The 20,088-nt window shown below is 37.7% G+C and overlaps 1 protein-coding gene and 1 long non-coding RNA gene across 2 annotated transcripts in view; one reads left to right on the forward strand and one right to left on the reverse strand.

The window, feature by feature from the left end:
- Window positions 1-20,088, forward strand: part of LOC140166499 (ras-related and estrogen-regulated growth inhibitor-like) — a 31,674-nt gene that overhangs the window by 9,641 nt on the left and 1,945 nt on the right. The window contains exons 2-3 of the mRNA XM_072189978.1: window positions 17,945-18,001; window positions 18,386-18,459. Coding sequence (XP_072046079.1) covers window positions 17,945-18,001; window positions 18,386-18,459 — 131 coding nt within the window. The remainder of the gene's footprint in view (window positions 1-17,944; window positions 18,002-18,385; window positions 18,460-20,088) is intronic.
- LOC140166498 (uncharacterized) lies at window positions 13,301-16,278 on the reverse strand. The gene is made up of 3 exons (XR_011860874.1): window positions 16,237-16,278; window positions 13,863-13,950; window positions 13,301-13,319 (listed from the first exon to the last, which is right to left on the reverse strand). It is a non-coding gene; the product is annotated as an uncharacterized lncRNA (long non-coding RNA).

Raw genomic sequence — 20,088 nt, forward strand, 5'->3', positions numbered from 1 at the left:
TTTTTAGGAATTCAAATCTGAAAGTTTACAGGTATGTCAAGGTTGATAATAGCTAACCATAAACAGCAGAGTAAAGTGAAACATATGTTTTCGTTATCTTCTGTTGCCATGGTAACGTTTAAAATCCACAGATTTGGTAAAAAATGAGTCTAACTCCGTTATTTTTAGAAACTCGAACATGAAACTTTGGTGTATCAAGGTTGATAAAAGCTAACCATATATATTAAAATAAAGTTAAACATATATTTTCGCTATTTAGAAGAAAAAATTAAGCAATTATTGCCCTGTGCATCTCCTTTTTAGCACAAAAAAACAAAGTTCCAAGTAGAAATTCTGCTACCGGTACTTAAAAAATCCTAGCAATGCATACTAATTAAATGTGTTCCTGGCCCTATATAGAAGCAAAAGTTATTAAATATACAACTTTATCCAGCTTTGATTTTTTAGTATAACAAGTAATTTTAGTTTAACTTTTTTGCGTTTTTTTTTTGCGTTTTTTTTTTTTTTTTAGGGGGGCCGGATGCCCGCTCGAAAATTCAATCCGGTACCCAAGTACATAATTAGCCGTTAGGTGAGAGCCTTACTTTGTGTATAAGGTTTTTTGGTGTTAACAGATTTGGTTACGATGAGAAAACAGGCATTTTGATGAGAAGCAGGCATTTTGGATGAAAAAAAATTGCTGTTTGTGGAGAGATAAAATTTTCTCATCGTAGAGAACATAATTGACATGGAGGAACTTGAACACAAAAGTGGGATGGCTTCTTTAATAGGCCAATCAAATTAAGGAAAATCAGGGTTTAACCCACCACTAACTGCAACAGAAACCATTTAATCACCATCACCATTCATTTCAGAAAAGTATAGGCCTATTATTATTAAAGAAAATATCAAAAGTCCAAGTAGTGGAACAGTGCCTAATTTGCATAAATCCAAAATGGCCGCTTATGCAGGGGTGAAATTTCAAAGTTGGTCAAATCAAATCTTGTTAGAAACCATACCAATGTTTTGCTCTCATCATAAGGATACAGAAAAAGTATAGTTTTTCCAGTCTCTGACATAAAGTTCTTGAGTTATAGGCAAACAGGTCAAAGGTCACATTTTGGGTCCACAGTCGTTTACAATGGAAATATGCTCCAATTTTAATCCAACTGGTCGAGAGGAATACATTGTGGTTTTTAGCAAGATTTAACCAAATTTGAAATTTCACCCCCCGCATAAACGGCCATTTTGGATTTATGCAAATTAGGCAGTGTTCCACTACTTGGATTTTTTGGGACTTTTGATATGCTTTTGTGTTAGCTTTTGGGAGATGGATGCAATGCATGCAAAATGGATTCTGTTGCAATTAGTGGTGGGTGATTTGGTCTATAACCTTAAGTAGTTTTTATACCAATTATCAAAAACACTAAAACACACAAAACATAATGCAACTTCAAATCATAAGTACATTTTGGAAATCATTTTATTTATTGCATAAACGTTCACTACAAATTTGCTTCACATTTTGAGTGTTATGATAACCTTTAAGAGGAAGTCCCACTAGAGCAGTTCTGGGGTGAACCAAATCTGCAATGTTATCAAATTAATCAGTGACAAGGTTATCTCTGAATTTGACAAGGGCTAATTGATGTTTTAATGTTATTGGCAATTGCATCAATTAGCACCTATCAAATTCAGAGATGACCTTGTCACTGATTAATTTTATAACCAGGCAGGTTTGGTTCACCCCAGAAGAACTGCTCTGGCGGGGGTTCCTCTTTAAAGAAGTCTCCGGCAATCACAACATTATGCCTTATATATAAGAAAAATAATTATCAAGCATGAATCACATGGTTTTATTTAAAACAAACTCATAGTGACCATAAAAACGTCGAGTGCAATGACGTCTCAGTAATACAATGAAGGCGGACGACAATGGAGCACAAGTAACCATTACGTCATTGCACTTAGATAATTTTGGTGTGGGAATTTTGAATATCGCGTGTTGAGAGCCGACTGTTTTTATTCGTTTTTATGGTCAATATGAGTTTGTTTCAAATAAAACCATGTGATTCATGCTTGATAATTATTTTTCTAAAAGGCATAATGTTATGATTGCCGCAGACCCCGTTTAATAGTGAAACGGAGAGCCAAAATGCGATTTCAGATTTTTGGCCTGTTTTTAAGCTTACCTCCTGTGTGTTTGTCCATTGCAGAAATACGAAAATTTAGCTCTTGTCAAATTCATATTTAGAGAAAAGTCACGATGCTCACGTGTTCGTGGTAGTTTTTGATCGTTATTATACATTTAAAAATGATTGCATGGCTCTGCACAAGGTATATTTTTGTAAATATTTGGATTTGTTTACCTGTCGATCGTCAGTTTTTGCCGTGGGTTGAAAATACGGCAGAGAAATTTGTCATGTCGTACGTGCGAAAGTGGCCTCAAATTTCACTATTTCCGCTATATTAGCTTATATTGTACAGAGATCTTATAATATTGTGTAAATAATTTTGTCAGGAAAACAATAAGGTATTACATACCGTCTATGAGTAAATATTCAGGACGAAATTCAGGTTTTTCTTGTTGGTTTACAGAATTTTGGATTTCAACATTTTGAAACTCCCCGGCCATCAGTCGTCTGCGTACGTAGACAAGTTTTTCCTAAAAATTGTAAATTTCCTTAAAAACGACTTTTGTTGATCAAACTTTGGATTATTTAAGATGTAATTGTTTAAGGATGTAGAATTTTAAGATATTTTTGAGTATTTTCACATTTTACATGGTCAAAAGGGGTCATCAGTTTGATTCCTGATTTAAAAACACTAGCAGTTCTAGTTATTAAATTTCGTCATGTTCAAAATCTTTTCGAAAGTGAGCGCCTGACGCGGAGTGACTGCGCGATATCCATAGTAACGGAGCTTACGCTTTGAACGCAGCCGCCAAAAGGTTCCATGAACGCGTTCAGGAGAGTATATAAAGGCCGTGCACGACGCAAATTAATGAGATTGCTTGGTGGACAATAGTCCACCCACGAACCCTGAAAGGGAAACCACAGGGTAAGCACTGCCAACCAAAGCAAATACGCCCTACTCAGGAGCTCAGATTGAGCTAGGGGCAGCTTGGCTACCACAATAGTGGCAACACCAGGGTGGTTATACACTCCGGTGATTTGGCCTAGCGCCTATGCCTAATCTGTGCAAGTGACTTGCCGCACACATGCACAAGTCCAATGGAAAATTATGCACTGTATTTATGTGCATTCATTGTTGCATGGCAAGCACGTATTTGGTGTACAGGCATGGATACTCTGTAGTAGGCCTACTAGGCCTTGGCCTAGCCTATGACTATGTCATGTGATGAGAGATTCTGTTGATTAAATTGTATTTTTATGCTTCTTGATTATTCAAGCAGATAGTAGGCCTATATACTTTTCGGCAGCATTTATTGGTAATTTATTTGGATTTAAAAGAGATAGGCCTAAATAAGGAAATATCGTCATGATCAACAACAGAGATTGTGTATTTACCAGTGTTTACTTGTATTTATGAATTGTGATGTGATAAGACAAATATGAAAGCAAAATAACAATACAAGATATAACAAAAGAAGCAGATATAAAACAGAATTGTCAAGTCTCATTTTTACCTGTTACTTCTCCTTTCATGCATCACTGATTCAACATGTCTTGGGGAGAATTCTAGTCTTTGATACTACGCTACCACTTGTATGTTTAGAAGGCTAGTCTTCTCCATCAGTCGTTTACAAAAGTATTATGGGCACGCTCGGTCCCGTTACAACTGGTGTCTGGCGGTAGGATAATTCAAAATTTTAACAGATTTTGGCTCACGATTTATTATGGCAGCGACTGAAGATAGTGTTGATACTTCTCCAACCGATACCAGCTCAGAAATATTAGCTGGTGATGAATTTAATGTTCATGAAAGTGATGAGTCAGTGAGAAGTAGGCCTAAACTTTCTAGCAATGACACTCAGCCTGGAGTAAAAATAAAGCCTCACACTTACGATGGGACCACTTCCTGGTCAGACTATTTGATACAATTCGAAATTGTTGCTGAATGGAATATATGGAATGATTATACCAAATCCATTTGTTTAGCAACTAGTCTAAGAGGTGTTGCTCAGAGTGTACTGGGATATCTGGATCCGACTGAACGGCATGATTACCACTCACTTGTGGCCTGTTTGAACCTGAGGTTTGGAACCGAAAATCAGGAAGAGCTATTCTGGGTGAAACTCAATAACAGAGTAAGGCACCCAAAAGAGTCATTGCCTGACCTAGCTCACAACATCAGGAAGTTAGTCAAGCTAGCTTTACCAACAATACCAAGTCCTTTCTCACAGGAGATAGCAAAGAAATACTTCATAAGTGCTATCAGAGAAAGCGAGTTGCGGTTAAACATCCTGCGTGCAAAACCTGCTACTTTTGATGATGCAATCAAGTTTGCAGTGGAAACAGAAGCTTTTTACAAAGCTGAAAAGTACAGAAAGCATCAGTACGAAGCATCTGTAGATAGTGCAGATGGAATTGCTGAAGTGCAATTTGTAGATGTGAAAAAGAAGACTGGGAGATCATCGAAAAAGCAGCGGAAGTCTCCCTCATCACAAATGCGAGCCAGGAGAAGGTTATCTTTCTTAAAGATCCAGAAAAAGTTAACCAGGCCGCATGCTCCCTTAATTGGGAAAGACTGTGATGATACATCCTGCCAAATGGCATGCTCAAGCAGTTCAAAGAAGAAAGGGAGGACTCTGAAGTCTCCATCATCTAGAAGACGAGCCAGGAGACGATTAGCTGTAAGGAGACAGTTAACTGGTGGTCAGGACACTCCCTTGATAAATGGGGAAGACTGCCAACCAGCAGGTACCCCAAGTGATCAGACGGTGTTAGTTGACCGTATAGGCGTAGGTGAATGGAATTCACCTGGTCAATACGCCGACACTCTGAGAAAGTTGTCATCTCAGATGAGTCTTTGGAAGAGGTCAGCTATGCTACTTGATGACGGTCATGATGGTATAGGCACACGATCTGGCATGTGCACCAACTCATTTACAACAGGAGACTTGCCATCATCAGAATGAGTCTGGAGGAGTGACCAGTTATTATGCCGATATGCAATGATTGTCTGATTGTATATAATTTGTAAATAGCTTCACGAGGAAGATTCAAGGAGACAAAAGTTATCGTGTTTATGGGATAATGAGATGCGGAAAAGCCCTCGCCGTGTAGTCATTGATCCTTGTGGTGTATGAAGTCCGGAAAAGGGCTCACCGACGTCTTGCACTGCCTGCTCACAGCTCCTTGCCGCTAAAATATGAAATTACTGTTTTATGAAGTTGAAGTCAGGTATAGGCCTTGCCGACATCACCATCATATAAACGTGTTTTATAGCGGATTGTCTACTCTACATGTAGACCCTGTATATAAAAATTGTTTTCATTATTGTTATTATGTAATCATAATAACTCAACTCTGGGAGGAACAGCCTCTAATAAAAAGAACTTCGTGAATGAAATTTTTATTTCTGGCAAAACGTGATTGGAAGTTTGATATGACTTTACTGACTGCAGCGGTATTGACATGACAATCTTTTGATCAAGTTTTGTCTCTGGGAAATTCTTGTTCTTTTAAAAAGAGCAATTCTGGATTTCTTAATTTAGATAAAGTGAAAGACACCTCACTTTATTTCGACACAACTATTCTTACAATCATTTGGAATGATGGATATGGGGACGTCACCATAAAAAAAAATGGACAGTGTTGACTGTTGGGCACTCATGTTGTTTACATGAGAATTCATGCCTTTTGAATTGAATGTCAGATATTGCAGATTACGAAGACAGATGAAGAAAAACAAAACGGAGATAGCTACAGTTAAATAACAGACATCGACTTTAAGCCTACAATAATGGTTGCTTCATTGAATAGCCATTAGGTCTGTACGTGCTATCTACTGAAGATAGCAATAAGTTTTGTCGTACGGCATGTGCTCTTAAGAAGATTAACAAATGAAAATCAACTAGATCATGTGTTTTCTTACTGATACTGTTGATCGAGGCATCACCACGGGCCGGTTATGCAGATCTTATGATTTTGGAACTCTGGTTGGTGCGACGGTGACTCACTGATTGCAGTCATGATGTTTTCAGAGCAATGTCAGGCTGTAGGCACATCGGCAACAGAAAATCAAGTTTCGCTCTTGGGTGGATTACCAACTGAGAAAGTCTTCAAGGACTTTTTAGAACTCAGGTGCAAGAGTGAATGGCAAAAGTGATATTTGACTAGTCAATGGTTATTCTTTACCAGGTCAAATGTTTATTGGATGATGTATGGTTTCTTTACACCTTACATAATTTATGTAAGAGCAGCGCAGTCAACATTTCCTCTCATGATCGACGGTGAACCAATCTGGCAGTTTCTCATGAGAGTTGCGAAAGAGGTATTATAATGTAGATTCTCAGATGTTGAAGATATCGAACTGAAGACAAGATCCATCAGAAAAAAGGATGCTGAGGAATATAGAACTTTTATAATATCTGAACTTAAATATTGATCATTAATTGATGGCAAAAATGTAAAATGTTAAACTGATGTTTTGTGTAACTTGACGCAGAGACAGACTTCTGTTCATTAGCTCGAAAGTCAAGATTAACACTGGTATCGTTCATTTAAAAATGAAATTGATGGAAATGTGCACCAAGGTGAATTAAATGGTTCTTGTAAATTAATATTTTATTGGTGAAGAAGAGTATGCATAAAAACCAGCTACTGAAATGATTAATATGCTAGAGATACTGTGAAAGATTTGTATAAAACTTGTAAACATAATAATAATAATTTGCATGTGAAATAGAGTTGCTTTTATAATGTATAGTTGTAAATCTGTCGAATAGCCAATTAATTTTGGAAACTTTTTTTTAGGTCACGAGGTCACGACAATGTTATTGTCAGCCTGTCACCAAACAATGGTTGAGTGAATTTACTTGTTACCGGTACTGTTAAAGTTTTGTCAAGGAAATGCTCTGATTTTTTATTGTAATTACGTTAAATGAATTATACATGTTACATTTCGGGACGAAATAGTCTCGAAGAGGGGGTAGTGAAACGGAGAGCCAAAATGCGATTTCAGATTTTTGGCCTGTTTTTAAGCTTACCTCCTGTGTGTTTGTCCATTGCAGAAATACGAAAATTTAGCTCTTGTCAAATTCATATTTAGAGAAAAGTCACGATGCTCACGTGTTCGTGGTAGTTTTTGATCGTTATTATACATTTAAAATGATTGCATGGCTCTGCACAAGGTATATTTTTGTAAATATTTGGATTTGTTTACCTGTCGATCGTCAGTTTTTGCCGTGGGTTGAAAATACGGCAGAGAAATTTGTCATGTCGTACGTGCGAAAGTGGCCTCAAATTTCACTATTTCCGCTATATTAGCTTATATTGTACAGAGATCTTATAATATTGTGTAAATAATTTTGTCAGGAAAACAATAAGGTATTACATACCGTCTATGAGTAAATATTCAGGACGAAATTCAGGTTTTTCTTGTTTGTTTACAGAATTTTGGATTTCAACATTTTGAAACTCCCCGGCCATCAGTCGTCTGCGTACGTAGACAAGTTTTTCCTAAAATTGTAAATTTCCTTAAAACGACTTTTGTTGATCAAACTTTGGATTATTTAAGATGTAATTGTTTAAGGATGTAGAATTTTAAGATATTTTTGAGTATTTTCACATTTTACATGGTCAAAAAGGGGGTCATCAGTTTGATTCCTGATTTAAAAACACTAGCAGTTCTAGTTATTAAATTTCGTCATGTTCAAAATCTTTTCGAAAGTGAGCGCCTGACGCGGAGTGACTGCGCGATATCCATAGTAACGGAGCTTACGCTTTGAACGCAGCCGCCAAAAGGTTCCATGAACGCGTTCAGGAGAGTATATAAAGGCCGTGCACGACGCAAATTAATGAGATTGCTTGGTGGACAATAGTCCACCCACGAACCCTGAAAGGGAAACCACAGGGTAAGCACTGCCAACCAAAGCAAATACGCCCTACTCAGGAGCTCAGATTGAGCTAGGGGCAGCTTGGCTACCACAATAGTGGCAACACCAGGGTGGTTATACACTAGACTTGATCCACCAGTCCTTCAACTGCTTACGCACGGTCATCGGGTTGTGCTTGCAGGTGAGGACTGGTAACGATTGCGTTCGAAAATTGGAGCATTTATTAGCTCATGAATAATTAATTAGTTCTTATCACGTGGTCACAGCATTTCCTTTTAAGGATGTTATAATTTATTATGAATGAAATATTTGCATTGTTTACTATAACCATGACATTTGACATGAAATTATAAGTAAATAAACAAATTTGTATTGCCTGAATATTTATTCATTCTAATTTCACACATCATTTTCCAGGCCGTTTTCCATGCATTTTTGAGTTGTCACTCGTCTCCTCATGCTTTAGCTCTTTGCAAAATATGCATTGTTTTTCCTTTTTTCCTTCATCATTTAATACGCACGTGGGAAATTGAAAAAAAAATAAATATATTGATTGTAATACAATAGGCCTATTTCACTTTTGTTACTGTTTATTTTATTAATTGTTCAACTGTCTTGATTCACGTGTATTTTGTTTCTATGATATGACCAGTGTGTTTGTTTATATTAGGGGGCTGTCATTTTCTTCGAAAGGGGGTGGGTCATGAATATACTGGGGATCATAGAATTTTTAGACCAAAAATAGAGGGGGTTATAATTTTTACCCCAAAATAGAATAGAAGGCTGATGACACAAAATTTGCCCAAGCTGCGCGTGCATTCTTTCAATTTACGCTCAAAATGTACGTACAATCTTTAGTTAATTCAAAATAATATATAATTCAAATTTTTTTTTTTTCCGCGCACCTTCTTTACGCTTTTTTAACCCTATGATCAAAATTTTAACATGCTCCACACACTTTCTTCACATTTAAGTTTTGCATGCCTCGCGCCTTACTAGTTGCGGTGATGAATAATTTGTTGTCAGTCTGTGTAGGCGGGAGGGGGGTCATAAAACTTTTCGACTCGAGATAAGGGAGTCGTAAAAAAATTAGCCCGCAATAGGGGGTCATAAAAAATTTACTTAGATTATACTGTTTGTAAGTCATGTATAAATGTGCAGTTGGGAGTGGGCCTAGGACGGTACGGGATTGGTAGTCAGTATAGTGTAACGGTATGGTAGTCACAATGTTACGCAACATACGTCACACAACTTACGTGACGTAACTTGCATTGCGTAACTTAGATTGCGTTGTTAATTTACGCAATGTGACACCCCTTTACGTTGCGTAACTTATGTTGCGTTGCGCAATTTACGTTGCGTTGCGTTGTTAAGTTACGCAACGTAACTTACGTTGAATAACTTACGTTGCGTAACCTAAGTTACGCAACTTACGTCACACAACTTATGTGACGTAACTTACGTTGCGTTGCATTGTTAATTTACGCAACTTACGTTACGCAACGTAACGTAACTTACGTTGCTTTGCGCAACTTACGTTGAGTAACTTACGTTGCATTGCTTTGTTAAGTTATGCAACATAACTTACGTTATGCAACATAACTTACGTTGCGTTGTTAATTTACGCAACATAACTTACGTTGCGCAACGTAACTTACGTTGCGTAACTTACATTGCATTGCATTTTTAAGTTACCCAACGTAACTTACAAACGTAACTTACGCTGCGTAACTTACGTCACAATGTTACGCAACTTACGTTCTAATAACGGTAGGTACACGGCTAGGCTGTAGACTACAGCAAGTCATGCAAGTGTAACACCATGCATACATAACGATACGATGTGTGTATAATAGGTCCAGTCTTAGACTAATGTGTGTATGCATAGACGTAGACTACAGCAAGTATAATGCCCTGATGGTACGATGCATGAGGGCCCAGCCATAGACTACGGTAAGTGTAATGCCTAAATGGAGAAATGCATGCAAGGCCCAGCCGTAGACTTGGAAAAGGTTAGGTAAATAGGATTACATGTACCTTACATAGTCATGGTACTACTACTACTGTTAGGCCTAGCATGACCAGTATTTTGTCCTACATTCATGCAAAACATATCATGACAGGCTAGGCCTATCCTACTCACATTTGAATACTACTTGGTGCTAAGCCTAAGCCATGAAGCCCGAGCCTAGGCATGCTATGCCTAGTCATAATTTTGGGACTCCGTTTTTGGATCGAGTCTCGTCTTGTAAAATTGAGTGAGATCCAACCCATGATTTGGCATGAAGACATGAACTTACCTTTTTAACATGAAGAATACCATCCATTCGATTTCAAGTGCAGTGCAGCGTCTGATGTACATGATGTAGGACTAGGACTCGTGCAGTTGCACAGCAGTTCTCGGTGAGGCAAGTTACCGTGTATTGACAGGTTGGTACTGAACTTTCACATGTTCAGCAGTCAAGTGGCTGTGCCATTTGAGTGCAGCACAGGCCTACTGACATGACCGACAGTCCGGCTTATTTCATTGTACTTCTACTTCTACGGTTCTACTATTGCCAAGCAACCAAGGAGTGTTGGACAGTACCAGTCAGATCATCACAGTGGGCATGGCCGTTGAATTTCTTTGTCTGTCTTGACTTTGAGACCGTGCATGACTGAGTAGCTTTCTGGAATCTGTAGTACTTACATGCTTTAATAGCCCGTGCCTAGGCTGCACTGACAATGAATAACATACAAATCACGGTGTACAATCCATGTAGTTGAATCAGGCTGTTTGTTGAAAGTGCACATCCAATTCATGAACATGGTAGGCCTATGCTGGTGTGAATTGAAATCAAGAAAATGCCGATCGCCGAATACATGGCACAAAAATGCCTCCTATTTTGCTCTAAAACAACCGATGACTTCAAATAAACAGTCTAAAAGATCACCAGCAACGTCACCTTCAACTTCTCCAGCCAAAGTTTCAGCATTGACAACTTGGTTTGAAATTAAACATATTTTGATGTTTTTCCTATGGACGGTTACACAGACAAGCTGATGATCTGTCTCTGCTCTGATTTCTCACAAAAAATGTTATTTCATGAATATTCATCATGTATCAGCTGCCATATATGGCCGTACAACAAGTATTGCGCAGGCGTCAACCATATTGAGCTACTGCGCATGCACGCAGGATCCTGCGTAAAAACAATACAATACAAAAGAATTAATCGCCCCACTTTTTTACACGTTTCGTTCTCAGGCCCCGAAAGAGAAACGGCCATTTTATTCCGCCATTTTGAATTGTTTCGAGATCGGGGCCGAGGGACTCAGGCTAGTTATACACTCCGGTGATTTGGCCTAGCGCCTATGCCTAATCTGTGCAAGTGACTTGCCGCACACATGCACAAGTCCAATGGAAAATTATGCACTGTATTTATGTGCATTCATTGTTGCATGGCAAGCACGTATTTGGTGTACAGGCATGGATACTCTGTAGTAGGCCTACTAGGCCTTGGCCTAGCCTATGACTATGTCATGTGATGAGAGATTCTGTTGATTAAATTGTATTTTTATGCTTCTTGATTATTCAAGCAGATAGTAGGCCTATATACTTTTCGGCAGCATTTATTGGTAATTTATTTGGATTTAAAAGAGATAGGCCTAAATAAGGAAATATCGTCATGATCAACAACAGAGATTGTGTATTTACCAGTGTTTACTTGTATTTATGAATTGTGATGTGATAAGACAAATATGAAAGCAAAATAACAATACAAGATATAACAAAAGAAGCAGATATAAAACAGAATTGTCAAGTCTCATTTTTACCTGTTACTTCTCCTTTCATGCATCACTGATTCAACATGTCTTGGGGAGAATTCTAGTCTTTGATACTACGCTACCACTTGTATGTTTAGAAGGCTAGTCTTCTCCATCAGTCGTTTACAAAAGTATTAGGGGCAAGCTCGGTCCCGTTACAATAGACATGGACCTTCATGTAGTAATTCTGTACGAGGATTGGAGGAAGACATACTAATATTCTAATCTTAGTGGCCTTAGTGTTGGATCAGGGACCTCCTACACCAGTGTCAAAGACCAATGGACCCCCTCTCAATTGACTAAGAATGAGAATAAACTATATGAATTTCTGTTTTACTATCATCAACTGTGTGTAGGAATGTCCAATATTTTGCCTTAATGGATAGGCCTACCGCAAATGTGCCAGCATGATTCAGCCTCCACAACTCAAAATATTGAACCTGCCTTACCTCTATCACACCGTTCACACGGCTAGTAAAAACAACAATTCCTCCATCAAAAAGCTATTCAATTTTCACAATAATACTGAGTGCCATTCTTTTTACTCATAGAAAAGATAGGAGTGAAAATAAAATAGAAATCATGGTGTTGCTGTATAAAGTGGACAAATTTGCATATTTAAGTGTTTCCGTACTGTTTTTAGGGGCTGTGCAATAATTATGAGCCTTGGTGGGTCAGGTGGGAGGGTAAAATGGGAGGGGGCAACACATTTTTGGCCAGCTGAAAGGGAGGGTGCGTGCAAATTTTGACAAGCCGAGTGGGGGGGTAGTAAGATATTTTTGGCATACATTCATGGGGCACCAAAAAAGGAAATGGTTCGGAAATGCTTAAATATGCAAATTTTCCTGCTCGCTGTGCTCGCAACATGTATCTAGACCAATGAAGGTTTGAACAAGGGGGGAGGGGGCAAAGATTTTTTGGCAGGCTGAGAGGGGCAAGCGATTTTTGGCAGGCCGTGAGGGGGGCAAGTGATTTTGTAGAGCCGTTCGGAAATTTCATTGCACATGCACAGCCCCCATGAATGTTAAAATCCCCCCCCCTTGGCTTGCCAGAAATTTTACCCCTGGCTCGCCAAAAATATCTCCCCCCCCCAAAAAAAAAATTACTCTCCCACCAGAGCTCATAATTATTGCACAGCCCCTAATTGCTCTGCCACTTGAGAGAATATCACAACAATTTTTTCATGTAACCATGGACATGAACAGTGTTATTGCACTTACCTCTAGGTGCATTTTGCAATTGTAAATTATATAACATTTGTAACTTCAAGTTCTAGTCCATCTTAAAGATAGTCAGGTAATATGTATTGCCATTTACTTCCAATTTTAGAGATAAATTTATCCAATCCTTATACTAATATTTATAGTGTCATTTAAAAATTTACTTTGTACCAGTCATGTAGCCGGGACATGTAGATTGCATAATCATCAAGAATATGATCAGTCTCTTGAGTCACAAATTGTGTTGTTTCTCCTGCAACCATGGCAGCTGTGATTTTTAAATCATGCCCCTGTAAAATAAGACAAAAATAGTAAGAACATATTAAAAAGTGTGAATTAAATGGAAAACGTTTTGACATGTTTCTAAATAGGTTAGGTCTCTGGGTCTCAGCTAGCTAGCTATTATGCAATTTGCAATGAATTCTGCCAACGTGAATTTCAATTTATCGAATGAAATTAGTTAATTACCATCTAAAATTATTTTCCAACGCCTGATCTGTGAAACGTACTGCTTAAAATATAACCGACCAACTTTCTAAGTAATGACACAGACACATATTATTACATAATTTGTACTGAAGTCTGTTTACCTTTAAAAGATCCCAATTAATTTTATTTTGAATTTCTTTAAATTTTAAAAATAATTTTGATTTAAATCATGGACCTGATACTGAAAAGAAATACACAAGGTAAATTTTTACAAGAGATTTTACCCCAATTCTCCAACATTCTTCATATTGTGGATTTCATCATTTATGTAAATAAAGAGTTCTAAATTCTCTGTTATCTTTTATCTGCATGGGTTTGCTGTTTGCATTCATTATTCTACTTACCATTGACAGATCCACTGACCACTGCGTCTTCACAGACTCTTCATAGAAATCAAACCAATCCACTTAACACATTGATAACCAGCATCAACTGCAAATCAAACACACAATTAAGCATTATGATCAGTTAATTTTAAAAAGAAATCAAACTTTATAAGGGCAGCTTCAAAACTCGACTGCCAGTTGCCCACTGGGTCATTGGGCTCAGCTTCTAATCGCTAGTGTTCACTCATGTGCTGATGTCCACACAAGCACATTTAAAATCAACGGCACATTGAAATCAAGGATTTTTCAAGATTTTAGGCCTAGTAAAGCTTTACGAGGCCTAATATCTCGATAAAATTCTTGATTTTACTGTTCCCGTAAAAGCTACTGCATACTGAAATCAAGAATTTTATCGAGATTTTAGGCCTCCTAAAGCTTTGCGTAAAAGCTACGGAACATTGGAATCAAATAAAATTTTCAATTTCAATTTTATTGAGATTTTAGGCCTAATAAAGCTTTACGGGGCCTAAAATCTCAATAAAATTCTTGATTTTACTGATTTTATCAAGATTTTAGGCCTCGTAAACGTTTGCGTAAAAGCTACGGAACATTGGAATCAATTAAAATTCTCAATTTCAATTTTATCAAGATTTTAGGCCTAATAAAGATTTACGAGGCCTAAAATCTCGATACAATCCTTGATTTTACTGTTCCGGAAAAGCTACGGCACATTGAAATCAAGGATTTTTTATCGAGATTTTAGGCCTCCTAAAGCTTTGCATAAAAGCTACGCAACATTGGAATCAATTAAAACTCTCAATTTCAATTTTATCGAGATTTTAGATCTAATAAACCTTTACGAGGCCTAACATCTCGATAAAATCCTTGATTTTACTGTTCCATAAAAGCTACGGCACATTGAAATCAAGGAATTTAGCAAGATTTTAGGCCTCGTAAAGCTTTGTGCAAAAGCTACGGAACATTGAAATCAATTAAAATTCTTATTTTCAATTTTATCAAGCTTTTAGGCCTCATAAAGGTTTACGAGGCCTAAAATCTCAATAAAATTCTTGATTTTACTGATGATTTTAGGGCTCGTAAAGCTTTGTGCAAAAGCTACGGAACATTGAAATCAATTAAAATTATCAATTTCAATTTTATCAAGATTTTAGGCCTTGTAAACTTTTACGAGTTTAAAATTCTTGATTCTACTGTTGAAAAAATTTAAGTTTAAGAGGCCTAAAATCTTGATAAAATCCTTGATTTCAATGTGCCGTAGCTTTTAATTTATGGAACATTGAAATATAAAATCTTATCAAGATTTTTAGGCCTCTTAAACTTAAAGCTTTACACCCGTTAGCGTTGGGTGTTTTTGACAGCATGAAATAAACCAAACAATTATTATTGCAAAATTTCTCCAAATCTATGCTAAGGCTACGCATGAAATAGAACCGAGAACAATATTGATCACGGGATGAGTACGAAGTAGGAAACCAAATTTATTCCTGTGATTTATTTATCTGGCCAGCTATCCACTGGATCGGGAGAAAATAATAAGAACCCCTTGGCCTTTATTTCAATTTCGCTGACCTTTGTGTGCTAAAACACCCCTATTTTTCCAATTTCACAGACAATTTTGTCCATGGGCAAGCCCCAAAAATGACCCCTTTTTCCTCGATTTTGGTAACGATCGTACGGTCAGTATTGCAAGTTGAGTAACCCCACCGGGCATGCGGGGCTTTACAACGCCTAAACTAAAACTCTCAATAAAATTGAAGTTGACAATTTTAATTGATTTCAATGTTCTGTTGCTTTTACTCAAAGCTAATTACGAGGCCTAAAATCTCGATAACAGTTCTCATTGTACGTGTGAACGCTATCGGTGGAACAATAGTCGGGACATGGCTGATTGGCAGTACATGCATGATTGAAAAAGGAATCGGGACATGGCACTTGGCAGTAGGCCTACATGCATGATTGAAACAACTTACAAGTACAAAATTATGCATTGCGTGCCTAGCCTATTTAAATAATATTTTTAATTACTCCCCCCTATTCCCTATCGCAATTTACTGCCTGAAAACTTCACAATTCCTGACCGTGATGTGTATGGTAAACTGTCTAAGCAAAAATAAAGGCCTATTCAATAAATACGAGTCTGCCGTGAAGACATTAAAAAGTTTAAGTTTACCCCTATACATTTGCATAGGGTTTCGTGTGCCTCCACAGAAGCTCACAGACGCCGATTTACTTCCTTTAAAATTTCACGTTTTCTGACATTTTTATGGCCAGACAAAAGCACATAGGTAAAATAATGTCATTTACTAGCAGAAAAATGAAGAAAAATCCTCAAATCTTACATATAAGCCATGATTTGAGGCAATTTACTCACCATTTTCACTTTTGTGTGCACATTGAAAAAGCAGCCATCTTGGTTTCTTCTCTAGAGGAGCAAACTCATGAATATGCAAATTAGCTTCTTCCACAAATACATGGCATACTGTTGAACTATTTAGGAAGAATCAAAATAGGATTCTTCCTATCCTAGGATCAATCATAAGTCCTGACTTAGGATGAATTGTATTGGAACTCTTCCTAAATAAGTTAGGAAGAGTTACTTAGGATGAATCCTAAGTTGAGCTTTATGAAATAGGACCCTGGTCCATATTTTAATGCAGTTTGTCTGGGTGTCACCAGTGTGGGACCCATCTTATATGCGCGTAGTGAGCCTCTTGCTCTTCCATAAATAGCCGGATCAGATCGGGTTGTTATTTATATTTAAGATGTCTGCATCTTGTGTTCTTTCTATCATCATCATCAGATTAAATTCTTGTTATCATGAAAACAGATACGTGGTGTTATCGAGGCGGTGAGATGCAAATGATGTCCTTAAATTGAACCGTGTGATTATTAGGCTCTCTATTGCTATTTTAAGACATCTTACATCTTATAAAATTATCAGTATCAGCAGACATGATAGTAGATGCACTTTCCAAGTGACGGGAACACCGATGCAAAATTAGGAGACTTTCGGTGAGAGATTTGACGCCAAAAAGGATCATTGCCTCAACAAACGGGTGTCATTGGGTGAGAAACGGTTACCAATTGGATGTGCCAGAATACAGAAATTCTCAAAAAAGGAGTCTAACTGGAGTGAAATTCTGGGTTTTTAGGTAAAAAGGGTAATTCAAGAGATTATCTTGTTAAAATGGGATGGGTGGGGTCATTAGAATACAGCAAAACAATGAAAGGGGTGATTGGTGCGAGGAGGTTGCAAAATTGGGGTCAATGTAGCCGCACATCCCGATCCTTGATATGTTTGTGTCCTCGCCCGTTGGATTCACCATTACCAACTTTTTTCATGCTTCTGCACTCTGTTACGAGTCGCTAATGACTGAGCGCCAAACACCTTTTACCCAAATTCACTTCAGAATTGTATAAGTTAACAAAATCTGAGTCTTTAATGATAAGTAAAGTATGAACATAAATACATAAAATCATTTAGAATCAATAAAATACTCTTTTATAGGACTGTTACTTATCCATGCAGCCTTCTTCTTGTTGTTGATTACAAAGTTCTTTTGCACTTAATGTTCTGTACGACTGATGTATATCCTGATTCATTTCACTTGTCATGCGAAGATCACTGTTCAGCGAAATCCACTGTTGACTTACATTATTTTATCCTTTGCGTATAAAATCCTTGCACAGATGACAATTTCCAAAATGGTGCTGCTTTCACTAATCACTAACTTTCTAAAAGGAAACATGCTTTTTTCTGCACTGATCAACTTTATTGACATATGTGTTGTTTCATAAACCAGACTTCAGCAAGTCGACAGAAGAATACATTACCCTTTTGGGAAGAGAAGAGTACGTTGTTGCACTCAAAATCATATATTTGACTGGCTCGCAAGTACCTGTTTTTGAAGGCACATAAACTATAAATCACATTAGAAAGCCTAAATTTACTTTCTAATTACGATCTGCCGAGAGAAAGTTTCAGGAATATTTTTCTGGTGTCGCCACTGGTTACTGCGCAATTACGTTTATTGCTGCAATTCTTTAATATATCTTTCTTTTCTTCTCTTACTTTTCAGCTGTTACAGTCAGGTACCTTACGAAGAGGTTTATTGGTGAATATCAACGTAACGCAGGTAACGCAGAATTCTGATTTGATATCTGTTAATAATTTGCTTTAAATTTGTCCTATAAAAATAAAATAGAACTCATGAAAGTATTCAACTGGACTCGCGCTTTTGCGAGGTTACGGTATCGCACCTTATCGTACTTAAATTTTGTGCGTGACTTCTAAAAAAAAAATAAGGCAGGCCTGTTTAGTTGACAAGGTGATAGCGTATTTTGTGTCACTTTTTGTGAGCGATTGTCGTTTTATTTAATAGCAGTAGTATCAGCTCCGTTCTACCTGCAATCACTACCAGAAGATCCATTATTTATAGTCATAACGAGCTACTGTAACTCTCGAGATACCGGAACCTATGTATAATGATATCTCCGTTTTTGTGATGCATTTTTTCCAGAGATGAGATACTATCATCAAACTAAAATTGACGGTGATATTGTTTCCATGGAAATACTAGACTTAGGAACCCATGTAAGTATACAGAATGATTCCTCAGACATCATTTGTATTGTCACAGATATTTCATTTAATATTGGTGGCCAAACATCGAAACAAACTTCAATCTAAAAAAAAGGACGGTTCGGGCGCAGTATTTCCGGCGTTACAACCCGTTACGTATGCATGTCGAAGGTTCGCCATGCATATGTCGAAGGTTCGTTATATCGAAAAGAAGGCTCGCTATGTCGAATATGAAAACGGTTCGATATGCATGTCGAATCTAACCCTATCCCTAACCATATTTCTTACATTACCTTACATACAGTGACATACCAGTCCCTAAAACTAACCTTAAACCTAACCCTAAATCCTAGTTAGGCACAACATCTAATTTGGTCCTATAGCACTATCGGTGGTCCGATAGCTAACCATGGCGATTTCTATCGTACCATAAACATTTACATAGTCATAGTGTTTTTTGTTTTGTTTTTGCTTTTTATTTAAATGAAAAAAGATAACACTATGTAAATGTTAATTATTTAGCTTGATACAATCTATCACCAGGGTACGATAAAGAGAGTCATCGGTACCTTACCGGGCAGATATAGCGTTATAGGACCAAATAAGATGTGGGGCCTTATAAACCTTGTTTCATTCAGTATGGCGAATATTATTTTTTATTCCACATAGTGAACCTTATACTCGACACAAAGAACCTCCGGCAAAGCGAACCTTTGATTCGACATTTGGACACCAAACAACTCCGATATCCTGGGTGCCACTTTGGGGAAGCCCGAGTCAAGAACAGTATGCAAATAAGACGGTATTCTCTATAGCATGTTGGCTTCTGCAAAGTGTCTCTATGTACTAAGATTATAAGATATTTGCATCTGGCAGTAAAAAGTTGTCAAAGTCCCCCAACAGATTTTGTACATAAGACATTTAGGATGTTATTTGCCTTCCAGATCTTTTTTACCATGCAATGGGGTGTAGAGAGCATATCTTCTGCAAACCTCATCTTCCTGTATCCTCAGGATATGTCCCATGAATCGTAGTTGTCATGATTTGACAGAGTTGATAAGAGGCTCGGTGTTGGTGATGGTATAGAATCTATAGATCATTTCACTTCTGACATGGTCAGTGCGCTTGATGTTCAGCAAAAGTTCTGTAATATGATGTACCAAAAGCGTGGATCTTATTTTCCATGTCAGTATCTATCATCCAGGACTCACATTCATAGAGCCATAGACTGTTGTTGTAATGGTGATTCTTAGACTTCACCATCGGTGTAGGCATATAGTTATAACGCCTGTTGTACTTTTCCGCCCCCTCTTTTTTCCTGGTTACAAGTTACAATGTGCCGCCCTTTATTGACGAATGACAAAAGTTTTTCTCTCCTCCCTCCCTCTTCTTTTGTCCTGGTTACAAACCGCCCTCGTGTGATCGTATGTGCCGCACGACACAAGCCCCCTCCTTGTATAGGTCACCCTGTATACGCCTGTTGTACTTGAAGTTACCATTGTGCCGCCCCTTATGGGTGACTGACACTGGCATTTTTTCACAAGCCAGCCTCCTTATACCGCCCTCCTTGTACGGTTTCGCCCCACAAGCCGCCCTCCTTGCCACCCTGTAGGCATAATGGGACTCTCTCTCTCTCCCCTT

This window comes from Amphiura filiformis, chromosome 12 (genome assembly GCF_039555335.1).
Source record: "Amphiura filiformis chromosome 12, Afil_fr2py, whole genome shotgun sequence".
NCBI classification, from domain to species: domain Eukaryota; kingdom Metazoa; phylum Echinodermata; class Ophiuroidea; order Amphilepidida; family Amphiuridae; genus Amphiura; species Amphiura filiformis.